The sequence below is a fragment of the Littorina saxatilis genome, linkage group LG9 (assembly GCF_037325665.1).
Source record: "Littorina saxatilis isolate snail1 linkage group LG9, US_GU_Lsax_2.0, whole genome shotgun sequence".
Taxonomy (NCBI): Eukaryota; Metazoa; Mollusca; class Gastropoda; order Littorinimorpha; family Littorinidae; genus Littorina; species Littorina saxatilis.
This window is the reverse complement of record NC_090253.1, coordinates 20,996,891-21,020,129: the sequence shown is the minus strand read 5'-3', so window position 1 is coordinate 21,020,129 and position 23,239 is coordinate 20,996,891. Positions and strand designations below refer to the sequence as shown.

Below are 23,239 nucleotides of genomic sequence, written 5' to 3'. Positions count from 1 at the left end.
TTAACATTTGAAGACGTCACATTATGACGTAAGAGGTTTAGACGTCACGCAAAGGAATTACTAAAAGTCTCGGTCATTGTTATTGTGAGCGAGCCGAGACTAGTTGGCAGATCCAGTGTCTCGCTTTCTTGCACAGTTTTCACCTATGCTTACTCTGTGTGTGTGTGTGTGTGTGTGTGTGTGTGTGTGTGTGTGTGTGTGTGTGTGTGTGTGTGTGTGTGTGTGTGTGTGTGTGTGTGTGTGTGTGTGTGTGTGTGACGGAGTGATTGAGTTTGTGTTACTGTTTGTCGATTTCTTACGTGAGCCTTGAAGGCTTCGTCTCTTGTAACATAGATTTTATTAAATGATTAAGACAATGGAATACATAAAAGTGAACGCTCAGTATGAATGTCATTAGATTTACTTTACAAAAAAACGCCACTCCTTGTCTCAGTTCTTCTCCCTTTTTATATTTAGTCAAGTTTTGACTAAATATTTTAACATCGAGGGGGAATCGAAACGAGGGTCGTGGTGTATGTGTGTGTGTATGTGTGTGTGTGTGTGTGTGTGCGTGCGTGCGTGCGTGTAGAGCGATTCAGACCAAACTACTGGACCGATCTTTATGAAATTTTACATGAGAGTTCCTGGGATTGATATCCCCATACGTTTTTTTCATTTTTTTGATAAATGTCTTTGATGACGTCATATCCGGCTTTTCGTGAAAGTTGAGGCGGCACTGTCACGCCCTCATTTTTCAACCAAATTGGTTGAAATTTTGGTCAAGTAATCTTCGACGAAGCCCGGGGTTCGGTATTGCATTTCAGCTTGGTGGCTTAAAAATTAATTAATGACTTTGGTCATTAAAAATCTGAAAATTGTAAAAAAAAAATAAAAATTTATAAAACGATCCAAATTTACGTTTATCTTATTCTCCATCATTTGCTGATTCCAAAAACATATAAATATGTTATATTCGGATTAAAAACAAGCTCTGAAAATTAAATATATAAAAATTATTATCAAAATTAAATTGTCGAAATCAATTTAAAAACACTTTCATCTTATTCCTTGTCGGTTCCTGATTCCAAAAACATATAGATATGATATGTTTGGATTAAAAACACGCTCAGAAAGTTAAAACAAAGAGAGGTACAGAAAAGCGTGCTATCCTTCTTAGCGCAACTACTACCCCGCTCTTCTTGTCAATTTCACTGCCTTTGCCATGAGCGGTGGCCTGACGATGCTACGAGTAAAATGGCATTGCGTTCAGTTTCATTCTGTGAGTTCGACAGCTACTTGACTAAATATTGTATTTTCGCCTTACGCGACTTGTTTTTATTTCATCATTACCCTCTGCTTTTTTCTTGCCTTAAAATCTTCTGTTTGTGTCAACATTTTCAAAATTCAATTTGCTTTCTATGGCGCCACCGTGTTTATTTCTGTTTTGTTAAACTTAAAGGCAGAGTAAGCCTCCCGTAAACCATCACAGATACGGTCAGGCTTTTACACACAGTACAAACACCATTTCATTTAAACACTCACCAATTGAGAACATCCTAGGTGCCCTCCGTAAAGAGCGAACAATTTTCAAAGAATTTATTTTTGCGTGGTTTATCTTACCCCTGAGCCATCGTGAACCCGTGTGATCCAGTTTTCCCTTTTCACAATGCAGTCGTCATAGTTAGTCATTTGAATGCGACTCGACGTGAGCTTATCTACAATAGCACGTTTTTTTATGCACGAAACAACGGCTGTGGTTCACAAGAACTCTAGCGATGGCTTTTGACTGTTGAGAGGAACGGCGATTTGCACTGATAAACCGGCCGTCGTCTGCTACGACCCTTGCGTGACCCTGCTTCCGGGCTTTTCTTTTTTTAAACTTTCACAACTTCGAATTGTTCTGATCTTGTCTTGATGAAAAACGAATTCTTTTATGATTAAAGAATGTTTGTGTAACAAGCTGTCAATTTATTATTTAGATTTTAAAAGTTAGGTCTAGCGCAAAAACGAGGCGCCGTTGTTGTTAACGGAACAAGTCTACGAAAATAAATTCTTTGAAAATGTCTCACGCTCGACAGAAAGCAGCCAGCATGTTCCCGTTCGGTGAGCGTTCAAATGGAAGTATGCTTGTACTGTATTTAGACGCTCGGGGAGCTCTGTGATGGTTTACGGGAGGCTTACTGTGCCTTTAAAGTACGAACATTATCAGAGGACTAGCTGATCCTGTATGGCCAATATTGTACATATGTACCGAAATCGAAATAGAATAAAGCTTTGTTTGAACCAACCGACGGGACATACAATAAAGATTCACTGAATGCTCTTTATCATTCCCCACGCCTAAATGGTCATAGAACTCTCGGACAGCTGCAATAATCAATACATTAATATTCTGTAATCAGCGAGCCTTTCCCGCTCGACTGAATTCAACAGTACGTTTCAGAAGGCGTAACATTTCCGCGTTCAGTCCGTGCAATCACGTGGCCCAAATAATCATCATATCCCTGGTTCCTTCAGAGAGGGTATCAGACCATGAAAATAATCCTGAAATAATGACCTCATCTTCATATTCCGTTAAAAGAGAGAATGTAGCCCCGCCAGGCCATGGAAATATGTTTCTAAAGATGAGAGCTCTAGGCACGAGCCGTTTTAACACACCTTCATTGTGATCCCGTCGAAACGAATCAGGGATAATTATTCCGCTCGACACTCACACCTTTTTGTGTGATTATAGCCCTTGACTCCACTCCTTCTCCCCCTTTGTTGGATTACGGGCCCTTTTCAACAATCCTTTTTCAAGGAAGGTGATGGCTGCCTTTCAAAATGGCGTTCAGCTGCTCGTTGAAAGGTGTTGCCTTATTGTTAGGCGACATGATTCATTCAAATACATCACAGTTGGAACGACAGGCGCTTGAATTTAGTTAATGCGCGTTTTCTGTGCAACTTGTGAAACTTGTGTGCTTACAGTTTTGTCCTTAATCGCTAGCCATTTGCAAATTTCTTGTATACATGTTATATACAGTAACAACATAAAGAACGTTAACAAGCAGACTGCTTATGGACACGTTCTAAAACTGATAATCAATACACATTCTGATAACAAGACATGGCGAACAAGTGATAACTTCAACCCTTTTCTTTCAAAATACTTCATAATATTTTATACAAAGAGAGAGAGAGAGAGAGAGAGAAAGAGAGAGAGAGAGAGAGAGAGAGAGAGAGAGAGAGAGAGAGAGAGAGAGAGAGAGAGAGAGAGAATGCTTTGCTACATCTATTGCTGTCACTGTTAATATAATATCAGCCGAAGCGATCAGTTGACATAACGTAATCTTGTACAGCAGAAAATATTTTCGTGTTCAAAGATATAGTTAAATCAGTATTTCCAAACAAAAGTGTTTTGCAATCCAGGGCGTGCGTTGGCAGACTATTGAATAAAATGGTTCTATGTTCTTTGGACAATGTAACAAAAAGTGTTCAGCGTCTTCCGGGCGTACTCCACACGTGCATTCTAAATTATCAGAGAGGTGTCGGTTAACAAGGTCTTGTTACAAATCGCTCATATTTAATCTCAACCTGCTGTGAAATACCTGTGCCTTACGGTTGCCTAAATAATAATACTGTGGAACAACAACATCTCCATTGGTCAAAAATCTTTTAAATTCACCAACTGACTGCGTTTGTCGTATATTTTCTGGAAGATTATTCCACAAAGCTGTCGTTGAAGGAAAAAATGAAGATTTACATAACTCACTTCTGCATAATGGAACCTTACGTTCAAGAGGGCGTCGTCTGTGGTAAGGATTTACATCGGAAACCAAGACCGGCAGTTTGGAATATAAATATGCTGGGGTTAAACGATTTACAATTTTATAATACAGCAAGAGTTTATGACGACGTCGCCTTTCTTTCAGGGGCACAAAACCCGATTCATTATACAATATTTGGTGGCTTGTACCACGAACTGCACCTACAATAATTCGGATTGCATCGAGATGCAAGGTCTCCAACTCGTCTGCCAAACACTTCGTACAGTTATCCCAAATAACGTCCGCGTAATCAAACAATGGTAATATAAAGGATTTGTATATAACTTCAAGCGATTTTCTGTTTAGACGATACTTGAATAAACTAAAACACGCAATTGACTTTCTACACTTGGCAATGAGACTTTTTATGTGGGAATCCCATTTACAATTACCTTGTAGGATGACGCCAAGGTGCTTGTGATTTTCAACATCAATCAAAAGTGCATCTTCAAAATACAATGGTGAAAGTAACACATTTTTTTTCCTACAAATGTCCAACGATTCTGTCTTTTGATAATTTAAAGTGACTTTCTATTTTAAAGCCCTTGCGCAAATTTTATCAAAATCAGAATTCAAAATCTCAGCTCGTGTAACATCGTTATCTAAACATAAATACATGCTCGTATCGTCAACACTGATTCAAGACCAGTACCAATGTCGTGAATATAAATGAGAAATAGTAGAGGTCCTAAAACAGAACCCTGAGGGACACCAGCAGGAGGGGTGACATAACTTGATTTGGTTCCTTTCAGTACTACTGCTTGACTGCGATCACTCAAGTAATGTTCGAACCAAACAAGCAAGGGACCCCCTATACCCATCGCCTCAAGCTTGTGTAGCAGACCACGATGCCAAACTTTATCGAAAGCTTTAGATACATCAAAAAATATTGCCAGTGACATAATGTTTTTATCAAGTGCAACACAAAAATCGTCATATATACTCAGTAATTGGTAAACAGTTTAATCACCAGCAATAAAACCAGATTGACAGTGTGTAATCAGATTATAATTTTGCAAATAACCAAACACACGGATTTGCACACATTTTTCGAGCACCTTCCCAATACAACTCAGCAAAGAGATTGGACAGTAGTTGGAACAAGCACTCCTATCGCCTGTCTTATAAATGGGCGTAATGTGAGCAGTTTTTCAGACAACTGGAAAGACACCCTCGGACAAGGATCTGTTAAAGAGAACTGCAAGCGGTGAAATAATAACAGGTAGTCCAGCTACAAGCAATTTATTATGTATTCCTTCAGGGCCAACGGCCTTGGATAAATCTAAGTTCCTTAGCACTTGGACAACTTCTGCTTCTGTCAATTCAAAAGTCAGTAAAGACGTACCGCACCAATTTGCCTCGGGCAGGGGATCGTCTGGATTTTCAACTTTAGACTGGCTTTCAAAATAATTATTAAACAAAATCGTTTTTTCACAAATGTTATCAATAATTTTTCCATTATCCTCTAGCGGTGGGATTTCGTTACATGCAACACTTTTTTTCTTCAGAAAGGAATTAACAAGTTGCCACCAATTTTTGCTTCCGAAGTTCTGTTTACAATTTATCCTCTCATCAAGTTCTAAGAAATAATCTCTTTTTCGTTTACGAATTTCATCTGTGTACTGATTTCTGGTCAGGCGGAATAATGCCCAAAGCTCAGGTGTATTTAAGCGCTTAGCAACTTGATGTATACAATTTTTTGCGTTTCGTAATTGTAAAATATGTTCAGTCATCCATGGGGCGTCATCTGCACGTACTGTTATTACCTTAACAGGCATACATGTTTTTGCAACACGTAATACGTGTTCAGAAAACAAGGCAGCAGCTTCGTCTATGGACGCATTTAAAACTGTGTTCAAAAGATCAATTTTGTTTAATTCAAACAAAAATGTATCAACATCTAGCTTGGCATAATTATATATAGTCCTTTTAAGCTGACCTTTTTTAAATCTCTGTGACGTTAATTTTACACATGACACTGAATGGTCACTACAAATGGGAGGTAACACTACAACTTCACTGATTAGGTTTATACTCGTAGTCAGGACCAGATCAATGCATGAGGATTTTATTTCTGTAATACGTTTGGGTTCAGTAACGAGCTGGTGCAAATTGTTTTTGTATATTAAATTAAGAAGGTGGGGAGATGGATTATTCAAAAAATCTTCGTTGAAGTCTCCAAGAATTAGAAATGTATGTGGTGTTCTCATTACTTGCTTTACAGACTCGTCAACCAAGTGCCAATAATGATCAACCCGAGAGTCTGGTGGTCGGTAAAATGAACCAATCAACACAGTTTCTTGCAATAGTTTCTACCCAGACTGCTTCAAGACCTGGAATTAATAGGTCAGTCCGCCTATTTTCTTTTAGTGGCGTGTGCTATATATGATAGTGGTTTAAACCGGCAAGAATGATCTGAATGAAAGTTGAAGAGATGAATTCTGCATGATCGTCAACACATAATCATACTCGCATGTGCCTCTTGTTTGAACGAGTTTGACAGGAATGTGTGTCTGAAATGCTGTTCGAGAGGGTGAAGGTTGGAATGAAAGGAATGAGGAAGAGAGGAAGTGGGTGCAAAGGTTGTGTATGTGTGTGTGTGTGTGTGTGTGTGTGTGTGTGCGTGTGTGTGTGTGCGTGTGTGTGTTTGTGTGTGTGTGTGTGTGTGTGTGTGTTTATGTGTGTGTGTGTGTGTGTGTGAATGTGTGTGTGTGCGCGTGCAAGCGTGCGTGCGTGTATTTGTGTATGTGTGTGTGTGTGTGTGTGTGCGCGCGCGCGTGCGTGTGTGTGTGTGTGTGTATGCGTGTGTGTGTTTGTATGCATGTGTGTGTATGCGTATGTGTGTGGAACAAAGTGTCACAACACATCCGCCTGGGTAGACGTGCACAGAAATTTGTATTTTCTGTTCTTTGATGTGATCATCCCGTGTCTAACGACCAAGGTGATGTAAGCACATTTCGTTGAGGGGGGGGCTGGTATTTTTAATGACACTTTCGGCTCCAAGCTAAGACGACCAAAAAATGCACATAACGATTACATTTCGCGAGTTCATTTTCCCATTTTCCTAGTTGAACTTGCATGCTTCAATAGATAACAGCTAAACCCTAGGGCTTAGCAGTAACTTAGTTTGAATCGATGAAGATGGAGTTTTCGGTGAGATTTAAAAGATAGATGTAGACACACCGTGTGCTCATGTGATCATCAGTGTGTTGATGTCGATAACAGGTGAAAGGATTAAACAAAAAAGTTTTTCCCACGGCGCGGAGGTGGGGTGGGGGAGGTGGGTGGGGGGGGGGGGGGTGTTCCCTCAATGCAAGGTTGATGACCGTACAGGTGGGCAGATGACCCCGTAAGGTGTTAGTAAGACTTTTCGTCATGGTTGTTTACCTTTAAGATACACTTGCTGCTTCTCGTGATAACGATCATGTGAACCATCATGCATCCGCCCAGGCTCATTCATACCTGGGGTTAAAGAATCCTTTCACCTGGACCTTTCTCACTTTCTGTTACCAGTTATATTTCTTTGTTCACTTTAGTATGCTTCATCATATTTCCTCTCATCTGTTCTCGTTTAATCGTTTTGTGTTGACGGATGGTTTGCAACATGACGTACTGCTGTTGTGCATGCTATAGGCAGTATTGTATTCAAGTTACTTTTGATATCTGTTCTTTTGATTTCTCCATCTTTGTCTCTGTCTCTGTCTGTCTGTCTGTTTGTCTTTCCGTCTGTCTGTCTGTTTGTCTTTCCGTCTGTCTGTCTGTCTGTCTGTCTGTCTGTCTCTCTCTCTCTCTCTCTCTCTCTCTCTCTCTCTCTCTCTCTCTCTCTCTCTTTGTAAAAGTGGAGTCTTCCGCTGAACTTCAATTACACAAAATTTTTTAAAACTTCAGTAGTAAAAATAAATGGCCCACAGTTCGGCTGTGAAAAAATGCTTGTCAAGTTCCTCCCGATGTTGTGAAAGCGTGGACGCCGGAAGTCGATGAAACGAGTTTTCGGTGTCAGTTGTAACTGACTCGATCAGTAGACGGTGACCGACTGACAACTGGACTCGCAAGTTTCGCGTTAATGTTTATGACATACTGCTCATCGTTGCGAATCAAGTTTCGACAAGTCGTTCATTATCGTGTATAGCAGTGCACGCAGTATTACTGGAGTGGAGAATGTGTGTTTATACTACGACACACTGGCGAACAACAAGGACTGTTCATACTTTGGGTTTGCGATCGTTAGTATTTTTCGTTTTCCTGGTACTTTAGACCCTTGGTTTTGTTCGGACAAGCCACACAGTTTGCTAAAAGGAGTGGTGGTGTAACTACACGTAACGGTAACCGTCCGACGAGCTCAGCAGTTGTTTTTAACGGCATCTTCGTATAGCCGTAGTGTGTTAAGTGTTTCCGGTGAAAATAGTTGCTTCTCGACTGACTGCAGGGTCAACGCCTATCATAGTTTCGCATTCATGGTATGAATTCTAAATTTTTAATTTGACTACCCCCCCCCCCCCTTGTTGGCTCACGTAAGTGTAGCCTATGCGATGCTAACTTTTGTCTGTCTGTGCGTGCGTGCGTGCGTGCGTGCGTGCGTATGTATGTATGTATGTATGTATGTCTGTGGTAGAAACTTTAAACATTTGACTGAACACCGAAATACTAATTTTACCTGGTTATTATTTAAGCAACAGCTTCAAAGTATTGAAGCATTCAACATTTCGTCGGCACGTATGTAGTTAAAGTGTGTATCCAAAGAAAACGGGTGGTGGTTTTTTTTTTGGGGGGGGTAAAAACAGCTGACTGGTTTGTGTCGTGTGTGGTATGTAGACCAGGTCAGGGGTTAAGGTTAGGTCAGATCGCGTGAAGGATTGTGGTATAGATACAGTTATCACCGAGCTGCAGTTCGCCGATTCGGAGAAGACGATTTCACATCGTTCGGTTTCGTAGCTCCAGAAACTGAAATAGATAAAGAAGATACCAAAGGAGATTTCCTACAGGTTAATCTGCACAGCGTGTTTCCAGTGTCTGCGCGAGGAAGCGCTGTCGAAAGCGCAGTGTCGATCTGGCCATCTGGCAGTCGTGTCCCCGTAAGTAGGCTGCAGACAGACAGATCTAGATCTAGTGTCTCGCACTCTTGCACCGTGGCACCTATGCTTACTGTGTGTGTGTATCACTGTATGTGTGACGGAGTGATTGAGTTTGTGTTACTGTTTGTCGATTTCTTACGTGAGCCTTGAAGGCTTCGTCTCTTGTTTTTAATGTTTTCTGTTTTTAATGTTTTATTTTTTGCTTAGTGTTACTTGTCCGTATCTACATTGTGGAAATCTGTCAAGTGTATCTGTTGGTGTATCCCGTAGGGTTTTGAAATAATTGACTATGTATTCCATTGTGTTGTTCCTTGGCATTTTTATTGCAGTGCTGTATGCCTTTAACCCTACGTGCTAAAACCCCTGAAGGTAGTTTACCGACTCATGTCACTTCGTCACCGACGTGATTTCAGTGGAACTTCAAGGTTCACTTACCGTAGACTGAGTTTATTACTGGCACGCACGGCTGGCAAACAGATGCCGTTTAGGGCTTACTGATAATTCAAACTGACTGATTAAGACGATACGGCATATCAGTGTTAATGACGTGTGTATATTTATACTGAGCGTGTAAGCGATCAAGGCGCGGTTCGATCAACGGTATCAAAATGGCGAAGTTATTGCTGTTGTTTTTCTTCCAACACAGCAGGTTCTAATCCTATAGGGCTGCCTTTACAAAGAGGTTTAAGTTTTGTGTTTACGAATGTGTTGTTTTTATATGTGTTTGGCTTTGACCGGCATACACGAGTTATCTTAATGCGAGATTAAGATACCGAGAAAGTCAAGTTGTGCGCGTTGGTGTGTATCCTGGAAAGCATGTAATCTGCAAGTGGAGCGAGCACCAGCTTATTCGCCGCTGTGGCTCAGCATGAGTGCTTTGATTACACGCTGAGCTCTGTGTTTACATGTGTATAGCTTGTTTTATTTACTTGTGTAATGTGTTGTTTATATCCTGAGCATACACGGGAGGCTGGCTGATGCAGAGAGAGAGAGAGAGAGAGAGAGAGAGAGAGAGAGAAGAGAGAGAGAGAGAGAGCCGCGAGTCTGGCACTGGCCGAGCCTGCGAGAGAAAGGGAGAATAAATACTACCAGCTAGCTCTGGCACCAGCGTGAAGCGAGACGGAACGAGTCGGCCAGAGGGAAATAGAGAGCTAGTCTGCGATGCCGGTTTACCATGCCGCTGTGCCAGCGAAGAGCGGACTCTGACGCACCACGCGCACACACACAGGCGCGTTGAACTGATCGAAACCTCCAACGACCAGATGGCTTCAGAGCTGAATCATTGAACATCCGACGACCGAGGCCTGTACTGTGCTGTGTATAGGAGTGTTTTTTGAATTGGTCACTGTGTGAAGGACGGAACACAGACGAACACTGTGTCTTCTTCTTTTGTTTGTGTTTGTGTGTTAGTGCTAGAGAACTGTACGTACCGCTGTACTCTGTGCTATGGATTTGTCGAGAGTGATGGAAGCGGGAGCGAAGCATCGCGTGGTGGTGGCGGTGAGATTCTGACAGCGGATAGATGTGAGTGAGTAGTGTATCACTCTCAGCCGCAATAGCTTCGAACTCAACTCAGACAGACTCAGCAGATTGTGTGAAGAGAATCCCAGACAACAACAGACCGTGGTGGGTACCGGTGTGCTCGTTTAGCCCGAGCTCGCTGCATGCCGGGTGGCAAGCGGGTAGATCGCGTTTCTTGTCTGTTTACACGCAGCTGCAGGGAACTTGGTTAGATCTTCTTTTGTAGTGCACTCTTTTATAAACCAGCCAACTCAGCAAGTTAGTCTAGAACGAGCTGACTGAGTCTTTGTTTGATAAGTAGGTGAGTTGGTTGGCCAGTACGTTACAGTAGGTGATGCGATGTTGTTGTTGTTGTTGATCAAGTGTTGTTGTTGTTGTTACTGCTGTTGATGGATGCTGTTGTTGTTGTTGTTGTCGTTGTTGTTGTTGTTGTGTCTGAGAGAGCGACCGACCGATTGGGGTAATCCTACGTCAGTGTAAAGTGACATTTCCTGACACCAAGTTAAATTTTGGATCATGTCTTTGCACCGGTGTGTTTGGTTGGTAAGTAGGTTGGCCAGTATGGTGCAGTCGAGATGCAACGCTGTTGACTGTTGTAGTTGTTCTTGTGTTTGAGAGAGCGAACCGGAAGGCGAGCTTGCGTCACGGCGGTGGCATCAGTCTCTTGACACCAATTCTGGGAACTTTGCACTGGGCTGTTTTAATTGTTGGTGGCTGAGTTAGTTTGTCAACACTGTTGAGGCAACGTTGTTGTTGTTCTGTCTCTGAGGTCGACCGGAAACGAGCCTGCTTCTGTGAAAAAGTGACATTTCCTGACTGAGACCCAAGCATGTGTACTGTATAATCGTGCTGTATAGTAGTATAATGATTTGCTGAGACCGTCAGTGTCAATAAACATTTCATACCGGTGTCACGATTTCATCTTTCGCCTGTGTACATATTTCCCCCTCGATTTATACTCAAGACTGAAATGTTGTTTCCTGGTAAAATTAAGAAGTGAAATTATTTATGGACGAAAAGCATGTCAGTTTCTTGCATGTGAAGAAAATTGGTGGTAAAGTTTAATAGATTTCACCCCCAAAATCGAATTCTTCGAAAACGTGTACTGAGTGGTTACGTCCCCTGAGTAAAAAGGAAAACATTTTAGGATGAATCAAATTTCTAAGTTAAATAAAACAAATTGGTTGGACAAATTTGGCCCCATGAATGTAAGGTACACAAGGTCGCTCATCAGTACTATCGAAGGGTGTTTTTTTGTTCAGTGTAGAGTTTATACTAGATCAACGAGGCCGAGAAGCGAAATATCAACACGGCGAAAGATGAAAACGTCACACCGGAGACATGGTATGGGTTGTAAAAGATTTCTTGACACAATACCATAGTGGTATTGCAGTACAGTACATGTTTTTGTTGAGACAGTTCCCATTTACACAGACTGAGTGGCGTGTTCCTTTTCAACTGGTTCTTTCAAATACGCGGCATGGAATCATTACTCAATTCTAGGTTTTGGCTGAGATTGTCAGTGTAAAGAAAACATGTCACTACCAGGACCAAAGCTTGTATGGTATACCATAGCGATGCTGTATTGTACGTAGTACAGTACTGGCTTTTGCTGAGACCCTTCCCATTCACAACAAGTGAGGGACATGTGGCCACTCGACTGGTTCCCAAGGGGAAGGGGGAACGTGGTGGTGGGTCTGGGGTTCGCTTCCTCTTCTCTTCTCTATAGTCAAACGCTGTGTGCGCGCTTGGTAAGCGTTGCTTTCACCATGTCGCTGTAAGTAGGCTAATGAGTGTACAGTTTTGACGGCTAGACTAATCGCTGGAGGCTGTCATAATTACATTCATACTGACAATTAGTGCGCTTGGTTAAAAAGCAATGTACACTGGGGCTGTGTTCTAGTCTCTGGTCGGTACTGGAGACTTGACTCAAAAGCAAGAGTTCTTCTTCTGTGAGAGAGAACTCCTGGTGTGCATAGTAAGTATACTCACAATTGGTGGACTCAGTTTAAATAGCGTTAGTTATTAGTTGTAATGGATTGTGTTTCGGTGTAGCGGTAAAATATGTTTGGTTTCAGTCTCTAAGGGGTACAGCACTGTCCATACCGTGAAAGCTTGGCTACAAAAGCAGAGTTCTGAACGCTTGTGGTTACAACCGTGGGACTGGCGCAACTGTTGCCCCAACTTAGCAGCATGCGAGCAGTTCCTCTTTTGGGCGGGGACGTAGCTCAGTTGGTAGCGCGCTGGCTTTGTAGCCAGTTGGTCACTATCAGCGTGGGTTCGATCCCCACGTTCGGCGAGAGATTTATTTCTCGGAGTCAACTTTGTGCAGACTCTCTTCGGTGTCCGAACACCCCCGTGTGCACACATGCGCACGAAAAAGACCCCACGTTCACAGCGAAAGTCTCAGGGCTTGGAAAACACGAAGACACGCATGCATCATCTCTCGTCTCCGATTATCATGATCGTATTTCGATACTTTGAGGAGACAAACCCAATGCTGGTGTGTCGAAGAAGACAGCCACAGCGGGCTTGTTCGAATCAAAGTATCACACCATATCTTCAACGTATTACCAATACCTGTCCTAATATAGACCAGTTGGTCTAAGAGGACGTTAAACCCTAATAGTCAGTCAGTTCCTCTTTGAGAGGTCATCAGCCTATTTATCTATTACTCCAACTGGTCAGTATAGGTCATCTTATCATCTCTTATCTCAAGTGGTTGGTGTTTATCCCGTCACGGATCTTATCAGGTCATCACCGTACTGCTAACGCGTAGCGGTTGCGTAGTGGAGCATAGTTACGGCAGAGCATCAAAGCAACAGCCAAAAACAACGAGTTCTCTCGACCAGTCTCGTATAGTTATCGTTGCAGACTGCTGACCGCCAAAGACAGACGCTGTAGGTCTTTGTGTTGCGTTTACGGAGGAATTCGTCGATTCAGTTCGGCCTTCAACATAAAGATAGCGTAGCTGTAGAATATCTTTGAAGGTAGTTGAAACTGAACTTCGATTTTGGCAGGCGTCATCTAGGATCCAAGGCAGTTTATTCGTATTAATTACTGTACACTAAATTACTTGTCTCAGTTGTGTCGAGGCAACCTGTGGGGTAGGTGTGTTGGGTACTTCTGAACAGAGTTTGCGCTTCACTCGACCATTCTGAGGTCGGATATTTTTACGTACAAATTGCTGATTTTCATTTCCCCGTCGTGGTCTTGCCCATCTTCTAGAAACACTTGTTCATTCTTCTGATGGTCTTCAATTCTTGGGTTATCTATTCTTCGTTCTAAAAGCAGTCGCAAAGTCTTCGGTTACAAATCTGAAGCAAGTACTAGTCCAGTCTTTGGTCAGCCATCAGTACAACAATCGCTTCAGTAGTTTGTCTGTAGTTTTGCTCTTTTGTTCATCTTCACGCAACTCTGACCTTGTATGCAAGTGCATAGCGCAGTTATCAATCTCAAACACTTGTACAGTCTAGGATTAGCTGTCTGATAGAAGCTTTTTTCAATATTCTTCTTACATTTCGCTCATTTGAACGTCTCTCAGCAACTCTGGCCTTGCCTGCAAGTGCATAGCGCAGTTACTAATCTTAAACTCTTGTCCTGTCCACGATTAGCTGTCTGACAGAAGAATTTTTGCAATATTCATTCTTACGGTTTGCTCCTTTGAATATTTCCCAACAACTCTGGCCTTGCATGCAAGTGCATAGCGCAGTTACCAATCTCAAACTCTTGTACAGTCTACGATTAGCTGTCTGACAGAAGCTTTTTTGCAATATTCATTCTTACATTTTGCTCCTTTGAACATCCCCCAGCATCTCTGGCCTGATGCATGTTGTGCACAGCCGCACGTGCAACACACAGAGAAGGACGAAAGTCGAGCACAGGGAGCAAAGCAGGGCAAGCAAGGCAAGGGCTGTGTTTTAATTCCCCTGCCAGACCGCTGCTTCTTTCATGTCTGTCAGTCTTTTGACTCTACGAGTGAGTGAGTACCGTGGAAAAAATCGTGACTACTGCGGCTTGCAGCTCTAGAGGCACAGGTACATTATGTCAGCGTTTCTTTCACTTGTTGAGTCTGAGTGAGTAATGGCTCCATGCCGTGTACCTGACTGAGTACAACCGGCACGGTTGGCCTAGTGGTAAGGCGTCCGCCCCGTCAGTGATCGGGAGGTCGTGGGTTCGAACCCCGGCCGGGTCATACCTAAGACTTTAAAATTGGCAATCTAGTGGCTGCTCCGCCTGGCGTCTGGCATTATGGGGTTAGTGCTAGGACTGGTTGGTCCGGTGTCAGAATAATGTGACTGGGTGAGACATGAAGCCTGTGCTGCGACTTCTGTCTTGTGTGTGGCGCACGTTATATGTCACAGCAGCACCGCCCTGATAATTATGACCCTTCGTGGTCGTCTGGGCGTTAAGCAAACAAACAAACAAAGACTGAGTATTGTGTATCGCTTCCAGAGGTAAAAGTGTGTCAGCGTTTTACTACAGACTGAGAAAGAGAAAAGTACCGTCAACAAACCTATTGCTTCCAGCTTCTTCGCTTCCAGTTTTGTCGGGGTTTTTTTCTGAGTCAGCCCGAGCAAAAATATTCTACTGCAACCTCAAAGTAGCAGTAGACTATCTTTGTTCGGAGTATGAGTAGACTTTATCACCGTCATTTCATGCCCAACTTTCCTGTCTATAGGCTGTTCCTGTGCCGTTTTCCCGCTGCACCGAATGAAACATTTTGACTACTGATGCTTCTACAAGACTGCAACACGAAGCCTGCGATTTCAAAAAGCAAACTGTTCTAGAATTTGGCCAAGATTGTGCACTTCGTAGCCCACCGACTTCTCCACACGCTGAGCTGTTGATATTCAAGGGAAGAATCAAAACAGCGGTCAAGATTTTCAACAATTTTATGTCTCTGAACTGGAAGCTGTACTTCAGAGAGATTCCTACCACGACTGTATAGCTTGGGTTGCACTGAGAGTCGCTGAGGTACACGTCAACAGGCTGTTTCTGTCGGGTGCCACAGGTTTATAGTCCCCGATTACACTTTATAGCCCGGCTTCCGGTTTACGTTTTGACTCGGCACAGTGCCAGAGTCTTTGTTCAGAGTTCAATCCCAGCCGACTTTTGGCTCCCCGTGTATAAACAAACAGGGGCCTGTGGTAGCCTGTGAGAGACACATCACACCCTATGGTGGCCACTGTACCCAGCCAGTTTAGATCTGTAGCTGTTGTTGTGGTGTGCGCTGCTGCTGTTGTGAAATTGTGAGAAGGCTCCACCTTCTTCTTGTTCGTACTTTGTTGTAGCTGTATTCGATTTTCAAGACAAGATGGTTGTACAAGACTGTATGGAGAATATTACCCCCGCAGGCTGTAGGCTAAGGAGAGGGGTGGCGGAAAGCGTGTTCGGGTCATTCCCTATACAACCTGCACACTCGTCAGAATTCACCGGTGAAATGTCATCATCATCATTATCAACATCGTCGTCATCATCGTCGTCGTCGTCAAGTCTCAACAACATCATCATGAACGACGACGACAGCTATCATCTTCACTGTCATCAGACTTCGCATCAGTGTTGCTGCCCACGTGAAGACGACGACGACGACGACGAAGGAGAAAGTCCAACCCACCTCAACAAATCCTCACGACAAGACATCCTCAACTCAGATTCCAAGTGTAGAAACACTGAAAACACAGCCGGTGGTAGTAGTAGCAGCAGCAGAAGTAGTAGTAGGAGAGGTGACAGAGAGTGTCCACGCCGCCGTCAAAGGGTAACCCCGTTTCTGTCCCCGTGTGTCGCACGTGCTGCCTTGTTGTTTGTCGTGCTGACGTCGTGCCTGGGAGTAAACCTGGCCCGGCCCAACCCCGTCGCCCCGTACAGTCGCACGTCGCCCTTGTCCGACAACGAGAAGCACTACCGGCACCTGCAGACCACAGCCGTGGTAAGTACCATAGTTTTTAGTTACATATATATTCAGGCCGTAAACACTCCCTCTGTCATCTTGCAAGGGTTGCTTGACTCTGCCCATAAATTTGCCTTTGGTGCAAGTAGCTTGAGAACCTATACGGATATTTTCTTGTGTACGTGTCTTGTACGGTTCGGCTGCTGCAAGACACATGAACCGGAAACACATCCCCACCCAACCCCCCCCCCCACACACACACACACACACACACACACACACACACAATCTGGAAACATTTGTTTCTGCGATCGTGAGGGGGGGGGGGCGAGTTTAAAGGCATGCTATAAGGTAATAGTCCATTGTTGTTTACACACACCCGCCTCAAGCTGAGGAGGACACAGCTATATAACTGCTGCGGAAAACGAACGGAGATACGATGCACATCTGTTGTCTTGAGAGGAGCGATTTGGGTCACGGGTAAAATTGCACGTGCATTTACCCCGACACTGATTAGATTCATTAGGATAAAGATCTTAGAAAAAGGGGTAAGGTTCAGGGAAGGGGTGAGGATGTACCAGGACTCCTAGAATGAAAGATAACACCAACACAATATAGGGAGACGGAACATTTTCTTTGCTAAAGATTGACCGAGAGAGCAGTGTATTCAGAGAGAGAAAAAGAACAAAAGTGCGCGTGTGTGTATGTGTGTGTGTGTTCTATGAAAGAAGTCTGGTTTTGATACGGGGTGATCATATTTTCGATTTGCATTTTTAAACTGGGATACCCTTGTACAAACCTTTTCCTTGTTCCCTTGTGAAAGTTTCATACATGTAAAGAAGTACATACACAAATAATTAAAGGCAGCGCAAACCACGTTTATTTGGACAAACCCGAAGCCGGGATTGAATGAAAATTCACCTTTGTCGTCACAGCCTCTTGGTTAGCTACGTTCAAAATTGAATGCAAAAACAAATTATTAAAGCAAAACAACACCATTATTGTATTATCTTGTATTCCTTCTTAATTAGTTAAAGCACCCGAAAGTACGATACTGCTGCACAGGAGGGTCTCTTGACCAAAAGCATGTTGGGCAAAGGGAAATTACACTTACAGTTTCCTGCCTCGGATATATATATTATGCTGGAGGGATGCCGGGTAAGAGGTCTGAAGAGTTTCCTCATAATGAGAACCCTTGTGTGTATTCAGTGCAAGCGTGAGAGAGAAAGGAGGAGGGGAGAAGAAGGGTAATGTGTGTGTGAATGGGGGGTGGGTAATGTGTGTATTGGGGGGGGGGGGCGAAAACGGAGAAGAGGCAACTCCGTTGAGGGAGCAAAAACTCTGCAATCAAAACGGTCCTGTAAATGGGGGACACATTCATACTCATAGCATGTTCGCGGAAGAAAAAGAGAGAACTCCAAATCACTATTTTGCTTCACACTCATTCTTTCGCTTTATTTCATTTATTTTCCTGTCCAAAATGTCGTGTGACAATTTTGCTTGAGTAAACAGAAATTAGGTTCTCGTTGGAAGCCGAAAATCCCTAATGTAGACTGACAAACGTGGCTCATACACCGCAATCAAAAATGGCGTCCCTCCCGACATTCTGCGCGCAAGCTGACACGGTCGAACGATTGAGGTCTAGACCTCTGGGATGAATACGACGGACGGGGATGGGGGGTGGGGAGGAATTGGAGAGATGGAAGAGAAGAGAAAAGAGATGAGAAAAAAACAGGAGACATTTTTTTTCATGGGCGGAGGGGATCCTACACATTTGAGGGACTGTGATCTAAACTTGCGCAGGGATGAATATATGTTTTATGGGAGGATTTTGATGGGTTAGATGTTGGGGGGGGGGGGGGGTGGGATAGTCGGGTTCGCGTATCGATTTTGGGATTGACAGTTATGTGCAATTGCAAGTAAGAATGCGCCGCATACTCGTGCATAATCATCTTCGATTCAGGACATGGTATGAATAAGAAGGCGCTAGAGGGAAATAGAGAGCTCTACGGCTGAAGCAAGAGAGCAGAGAGAGAGGAGGGGGGGGGGGGGGCTAGGGAGGGAAGGAAGCTTGTATGCTTTTTGTGGGTTTTATTCAATTGATGGATGCACTTTTGACTAAGACGTTTGAAGGTTCAAATGTTTCGCCCCGCAGCTGTGCTCTTGCCATGGACAGACAGAAACAAATGGAATGCATTGAAGAGATATGAATGTGATGGGCTTTGGAAAACACACACACACACACACACACACACACACACACACACACACACACACACACACGACTGATCACAAGCACACACACACACACACACACACACACACACACACACACACACACACACGAGGGGAGACAGGGGGGGGGGGGGGGTAAACAAGCAAAGATACACACAGGTTCGAGGGAGATGTGGAGGAAGACACGCAGACAAGAAAACACACACAATCATGTGTAGTCGCGAAGCTGATCGGCAACTAAATTAGACATGCATGTACCCCAGAGGCTAAAATATCACAATTTGTAAAAACGCGATGATAATATATTAGAAAGCAAATTAAAAAAAACTTGACTAAATGTAAAAAGGCTCTTTATAGTTTACGCCGATTACACATCGAACCTGTGGCCTGCTAAGCATGACTGCACGTGCAGAACGCGGACACTAATGATGATGAGCACAGTTTTTTTGTGTATCTAAAAATGACAAATTATGTCAATGGTTTTTGAAGAAAGAAAAAAGCGGATAGCGCACTTACGGGTAAGGTTCATTACACATTGCGCCCGCAGCGAGCTATAACGATACGAAAATTATGATTGCGTGCGTGGAACTCCCACACTAACGATGATGAGATGATACATATGATGGGCAGGGCCGGACTACCGCCTAAACATGTACCTCACTTATTTAAAAAAAAAATTTATTATTGTTTATTTTTGCCGTTTCATGCAAGGAGCGAGCATTTTCCTATCTCAGAATATGACCTACCCATATGCTTCAGGGGGCTTTTCCCCCTGACCCCCACAAGGGGGAACATCCCCCTGGACCACCCCCCTGGACCACCACTGGCAACCCCCTCCCCCTCCTCTTAGCCTAGTCCGGCCCTGATGGGCACAATTTTTCTTGGACTTTGAAGGCTTTATCCATCTATTTTGGTAACCGTAGAGATGTGTGTTAATAAGCTCGTTTGGCTTCGACATGCATTTTCACAGCAATTTGGGTTTCTTTACCGCCGTCTATGAGCGGCTAGGCTAGGCTAGGCTAGGCTGTCTTACGCGATTTATAATGTGTTGATATTTCTTAATAAGTGTTCACTCGACAGTACACTGGCAATAAAAAGCAAGTACCGTCATTGCAAATTATGAGAAACGCTATGTGCCATGTTACGTAATAGAAGAAAATGATGTTGCTAAAATGTAAATGCTTAACATCACCAAGTGCCAGTGTGAGAGGAATTTTATTGTTAGAACTCAATGCACACATCACTGGTAATGCTACAAAACAGACTACTAGCCCCTCGCGAAGAACTAGTGAAAAAGAGTCGCGGTTCATGACGTCAGCGTTGTGTTCAATTTAATGACGAGGGGGGTGGGAGTGTTTTGATGAGGCTGATGTCTTTTCTGTTCTGCTGCAAAACAGTATCACAAACAGTAGTTTGATTAGAACGAAGACTGATTAAGTTTTTGATTTTTCACTTTGGTGTTATGCTTGTGTGCGCAACAAGACTGTGAGCGTTTCGGTTTGAATGGCAAGGCTTTTTCACCTCAAAACGACTTAGCTTTATGATTAGCGCCATGAACGAAGATCTTGGTGCGATCATGCCATATGGCCATGGCAACAGACCTTTTAAAGTCGAACAACGCTCACTAACATTTGGGTATAGCTTAGCAAATGAGAAATCCGCCGAGGTTCAGCGTCTAGTGTTGATTGGAAACTCCGCAGACTTAAAGTTTCAGGGATGGGTGCATAGCATAGGCCGTCGACAGTGCGTGAGTGTCGATTCCAATGAGCAATGACCACTCCTCATGTCATTATCGGTGAGCTGCTAAGAATACAGCACCAGCGTTTATTTTAGGCATACAATTGAATGCCGTATGACATTGCACCTGCGTTTGTTCAGCGCTGTCGTTATTACATATATGGGCTTATTGTTTCTCTCTGATCTGCGCATGTTCGCCATATATGCCATTTGAAGAAGAAAAAAAAATCTAAAATATTAGATGAGCGTCGAGCGCGTTTTTGTGGAATGAATCTCTGAAGCACAAGAAAGAGAAAACAAGAACAAGAACAACCAGAACTAGAAGAAGGGAACTAAAGAGAGTATGTCGGTACCTGGAACTAAACAAGTAGAGCACAAAACGCAGAAGATAAAAGAAAACACAGAATAAACCCAGATAAGAATGTTCGTGTTCTGTTTGCCGACGTGGCGTATACATTGCTCAGCGCATTACTCAATACGCAACACCGCGGCGCCACCACAAAAAAAAAAAAAAAAAAATACATGACACAAAAGATCAACGTCTGTATTCTTGGAACAAATGAGCAAAACACTACTCCCCGATCTTCCCTTGTTTCCTCAGACAGCAGGCAAAGAACAAGAACAAATGAAACACGCGACTCTCGCTACCTGATGTGTGCTTCCTTTTCTTCCAGACTGTGGAATCTTTTCTCCTTTGTGGCAATGAAAGATAAACATTTTGAAAGAAACGTTGAAGGAGCTGTGTGAAAAATGAAACACTGCAGCAGGCGTCTTTGGGGATATATTGATACCCGTACGTGTCTGTGTTGTGTAAGATATATTTCTTACCCTTGCGTATTTTGTTTTAATTTTTTGTTTTAATTTTTTTTTTTGGGGGGGGGGCATCTTTTTTATTTGGGACAATCCATTATGGCTAAAACTACAAGGTACATACATGTACCGAATTCAACAGAGTTAGCAACGCATATTTATGCGTGCACATACAATCAGAGAGAGGGGGGAGAGACAGAGAGAAGGGGGGAGTGACAGAGACCAAGAGAGAGAGAGAGAGAGAGAGAGAGAGAGAGAGAGAGAGAGAGAGAGAGAGAGAGAGAGAGAGAGAGAGAGATATGCAGCGGGGATGAAGAAGATGAAGGAACCTCAGTTTACTACAAATAACGTAAAGGTGACTGAAAGAAACGATCTTGGACAGAAATAAGGTCCTCTGTTCTTGTGAAAGAAGCACACTGAGACCGAACAGAAAAGCCCACAGCCACAATATAAATAAACGACTCTCACAACTCTCCATTCAGTCGCCTGACCCCAAAACAACGGCTCTTTGCGTAGATTCGCGTATTTAGACAGCATCTGGAACCGGTTTGAACCCTACTCCAGACCTGCTCTATTTCCGTTTCCGGTACCTGAACAAGTGAACGACTAGGCAGACCGGGTTTTCGTCCAAACTGAAAAACATGCCTCAGGGGGACTTTCACCCTTGTCAATTCAGACCTTCGAGTGATGCCAGCAAAATAGAAAGGAGAAGAAAACAATCTTGGACTTCTTCTCCCTCTATCCCTGTATTATGGTGTTCATCCGTATGCAAGGCAGCGGAGTGTTTTCAAAGAAATGACATTTTTTTATATTTTATATTTTTTAGAAGCTATCAGAACAAATTTATATCCGTGATTGCATCAAGACTGCTTGTCTTTCAGAATTAAGTTGTATAATTTGTTTCATTAGGTCTGTCTGTTTCTCTGATTCGTTTTAGCTTTGTTTTCATTTTGTTTAATTTTATTTTATTCTGTAGCTGTTGGGGTTGGGGTGGGATAATGCTGAGATAGGAAGATTTACTAAGAGCTGCACAACATTCTCTCTCTCTCTCTCTCTCTCTCTCTCTCTCTCTCTCTCTCTCTCTCTCTCTCTCTCTCTCTCTCTCTCACACACACACACCCACACACACACACACACACACACACACACACACACACACACACACACACATACACACACACACACACACACACACATCGTTGATCAAAACCCTGTATGATAAGCGCACATCACACGATTTCTGGGTGTGTTTTTTGCCACTTCCCCACGTCAGAGCAATTAGTTATGCCAGCAGATGAAAGCAACCAGAAGACAGCTTAGTTCCAGATGGACAAAATGGGGTCAGCCTCGTCAGAAATCTTGGCTAAGCCTGCACCCTAACCAGCAAATCTGGATTAAAGGTACCCTTCTTCCCGTGTAAACCAAACAATAATTATGTACACCATCACCTGCACATACAGCCAATAGACTATTACCAGAGACAGTACTATCGTTAGCTTGACTCAGAACAAGTCAACAGCTTGGCTGCTTCTTGTGGGGAGCGTGAATGTTGTTTCAAATTTGTTTTCTCGATATCGACCACTGATAGCGATGTTTATTTCAGAATCAAAAAAGCAAGAAAGGTAGGTTGTTGGAACGTTTGTTATTGACAAAACAATACATTCACAAATATATCGACCCAACGGTCTTTTTCGTGCAGAGAACTTTCTGAATTTTGGATTCTTTTTTCAAAACAAAATTCAGAATTTTGGAACGTTGGCATTCTCTTTGTGTTTGGATGTGTATTTCAGTTTTCCAACGAGGCTTTTACAAAAGCCACATGTTCTGAGAGAAGATTGTGGACTACATCGTGGTCTCTTTTTGCTCAGACTCGGACGTTTCGTTGGCAGTCAGTGTGTCGAAACCTCGCGAAGTAGTCTCTCCTTCTTGGAGTTCGGTTGGATAAGGAGAGCTCAGAAGCTTCTACTCCTACCCTAGCAGTACAGAGATCTTTGCTTTGAGTGCTTCTTTGATAGACTCCGCCTCTTCCTCCTCCCCCTCCTCTCCCCCTCATTCCTCTACTCCTCCTCCTCCTATTTCTTCGTCGTTCTTTTCTTGCCACGAAACCTGTACCATGTGCCAGGTGGGTCTCTGATATCCTCGTATTCATTTTTTTTCCGGGGTGCTAGCTTACCTGGATTTACCTG

At 43.3% G+C, this 23,239-nt stretch overlaps 2 protein-coding genes across 2 annotated transcripts in view; one reads left to right on the top strand and one right to left on the bottom strand.

Annotated features, from left to right (window-relative positions):
- The window catches only part of LOC138975582 (protein N-terminal glutamine amidohydrolase-like), a 570,098-nt gene that overhangs the window by 442,985 nt on the left and 103,874 nt on the right, over positions 1-23,239 (bottom strand). The gene's annotated exons all lie outside the window — the stretch shown is intronic.
- LOC138975573 (matrix metalloproteinase-17-like) overlaps positions 10,120-23,239 on the top strand; it is a 96,350-nt gene continuing 83,230 nt past the window's right edge. The window contains exons 1-2 of the mRNA XM_070348295.1: positions 10,120-10,483; positions 15,060-16,310. Coding sequence (XP_070204396.1) covers positions 15,696-16,310 — 615 coding nt within the window. The 5' untranslated portion in view covers positions 10,120-10,483; positions 15,060-15,695. The remainder of the gene's footprint in view (positions 10,484-15,059; positions 16,311-23,239) is intronic.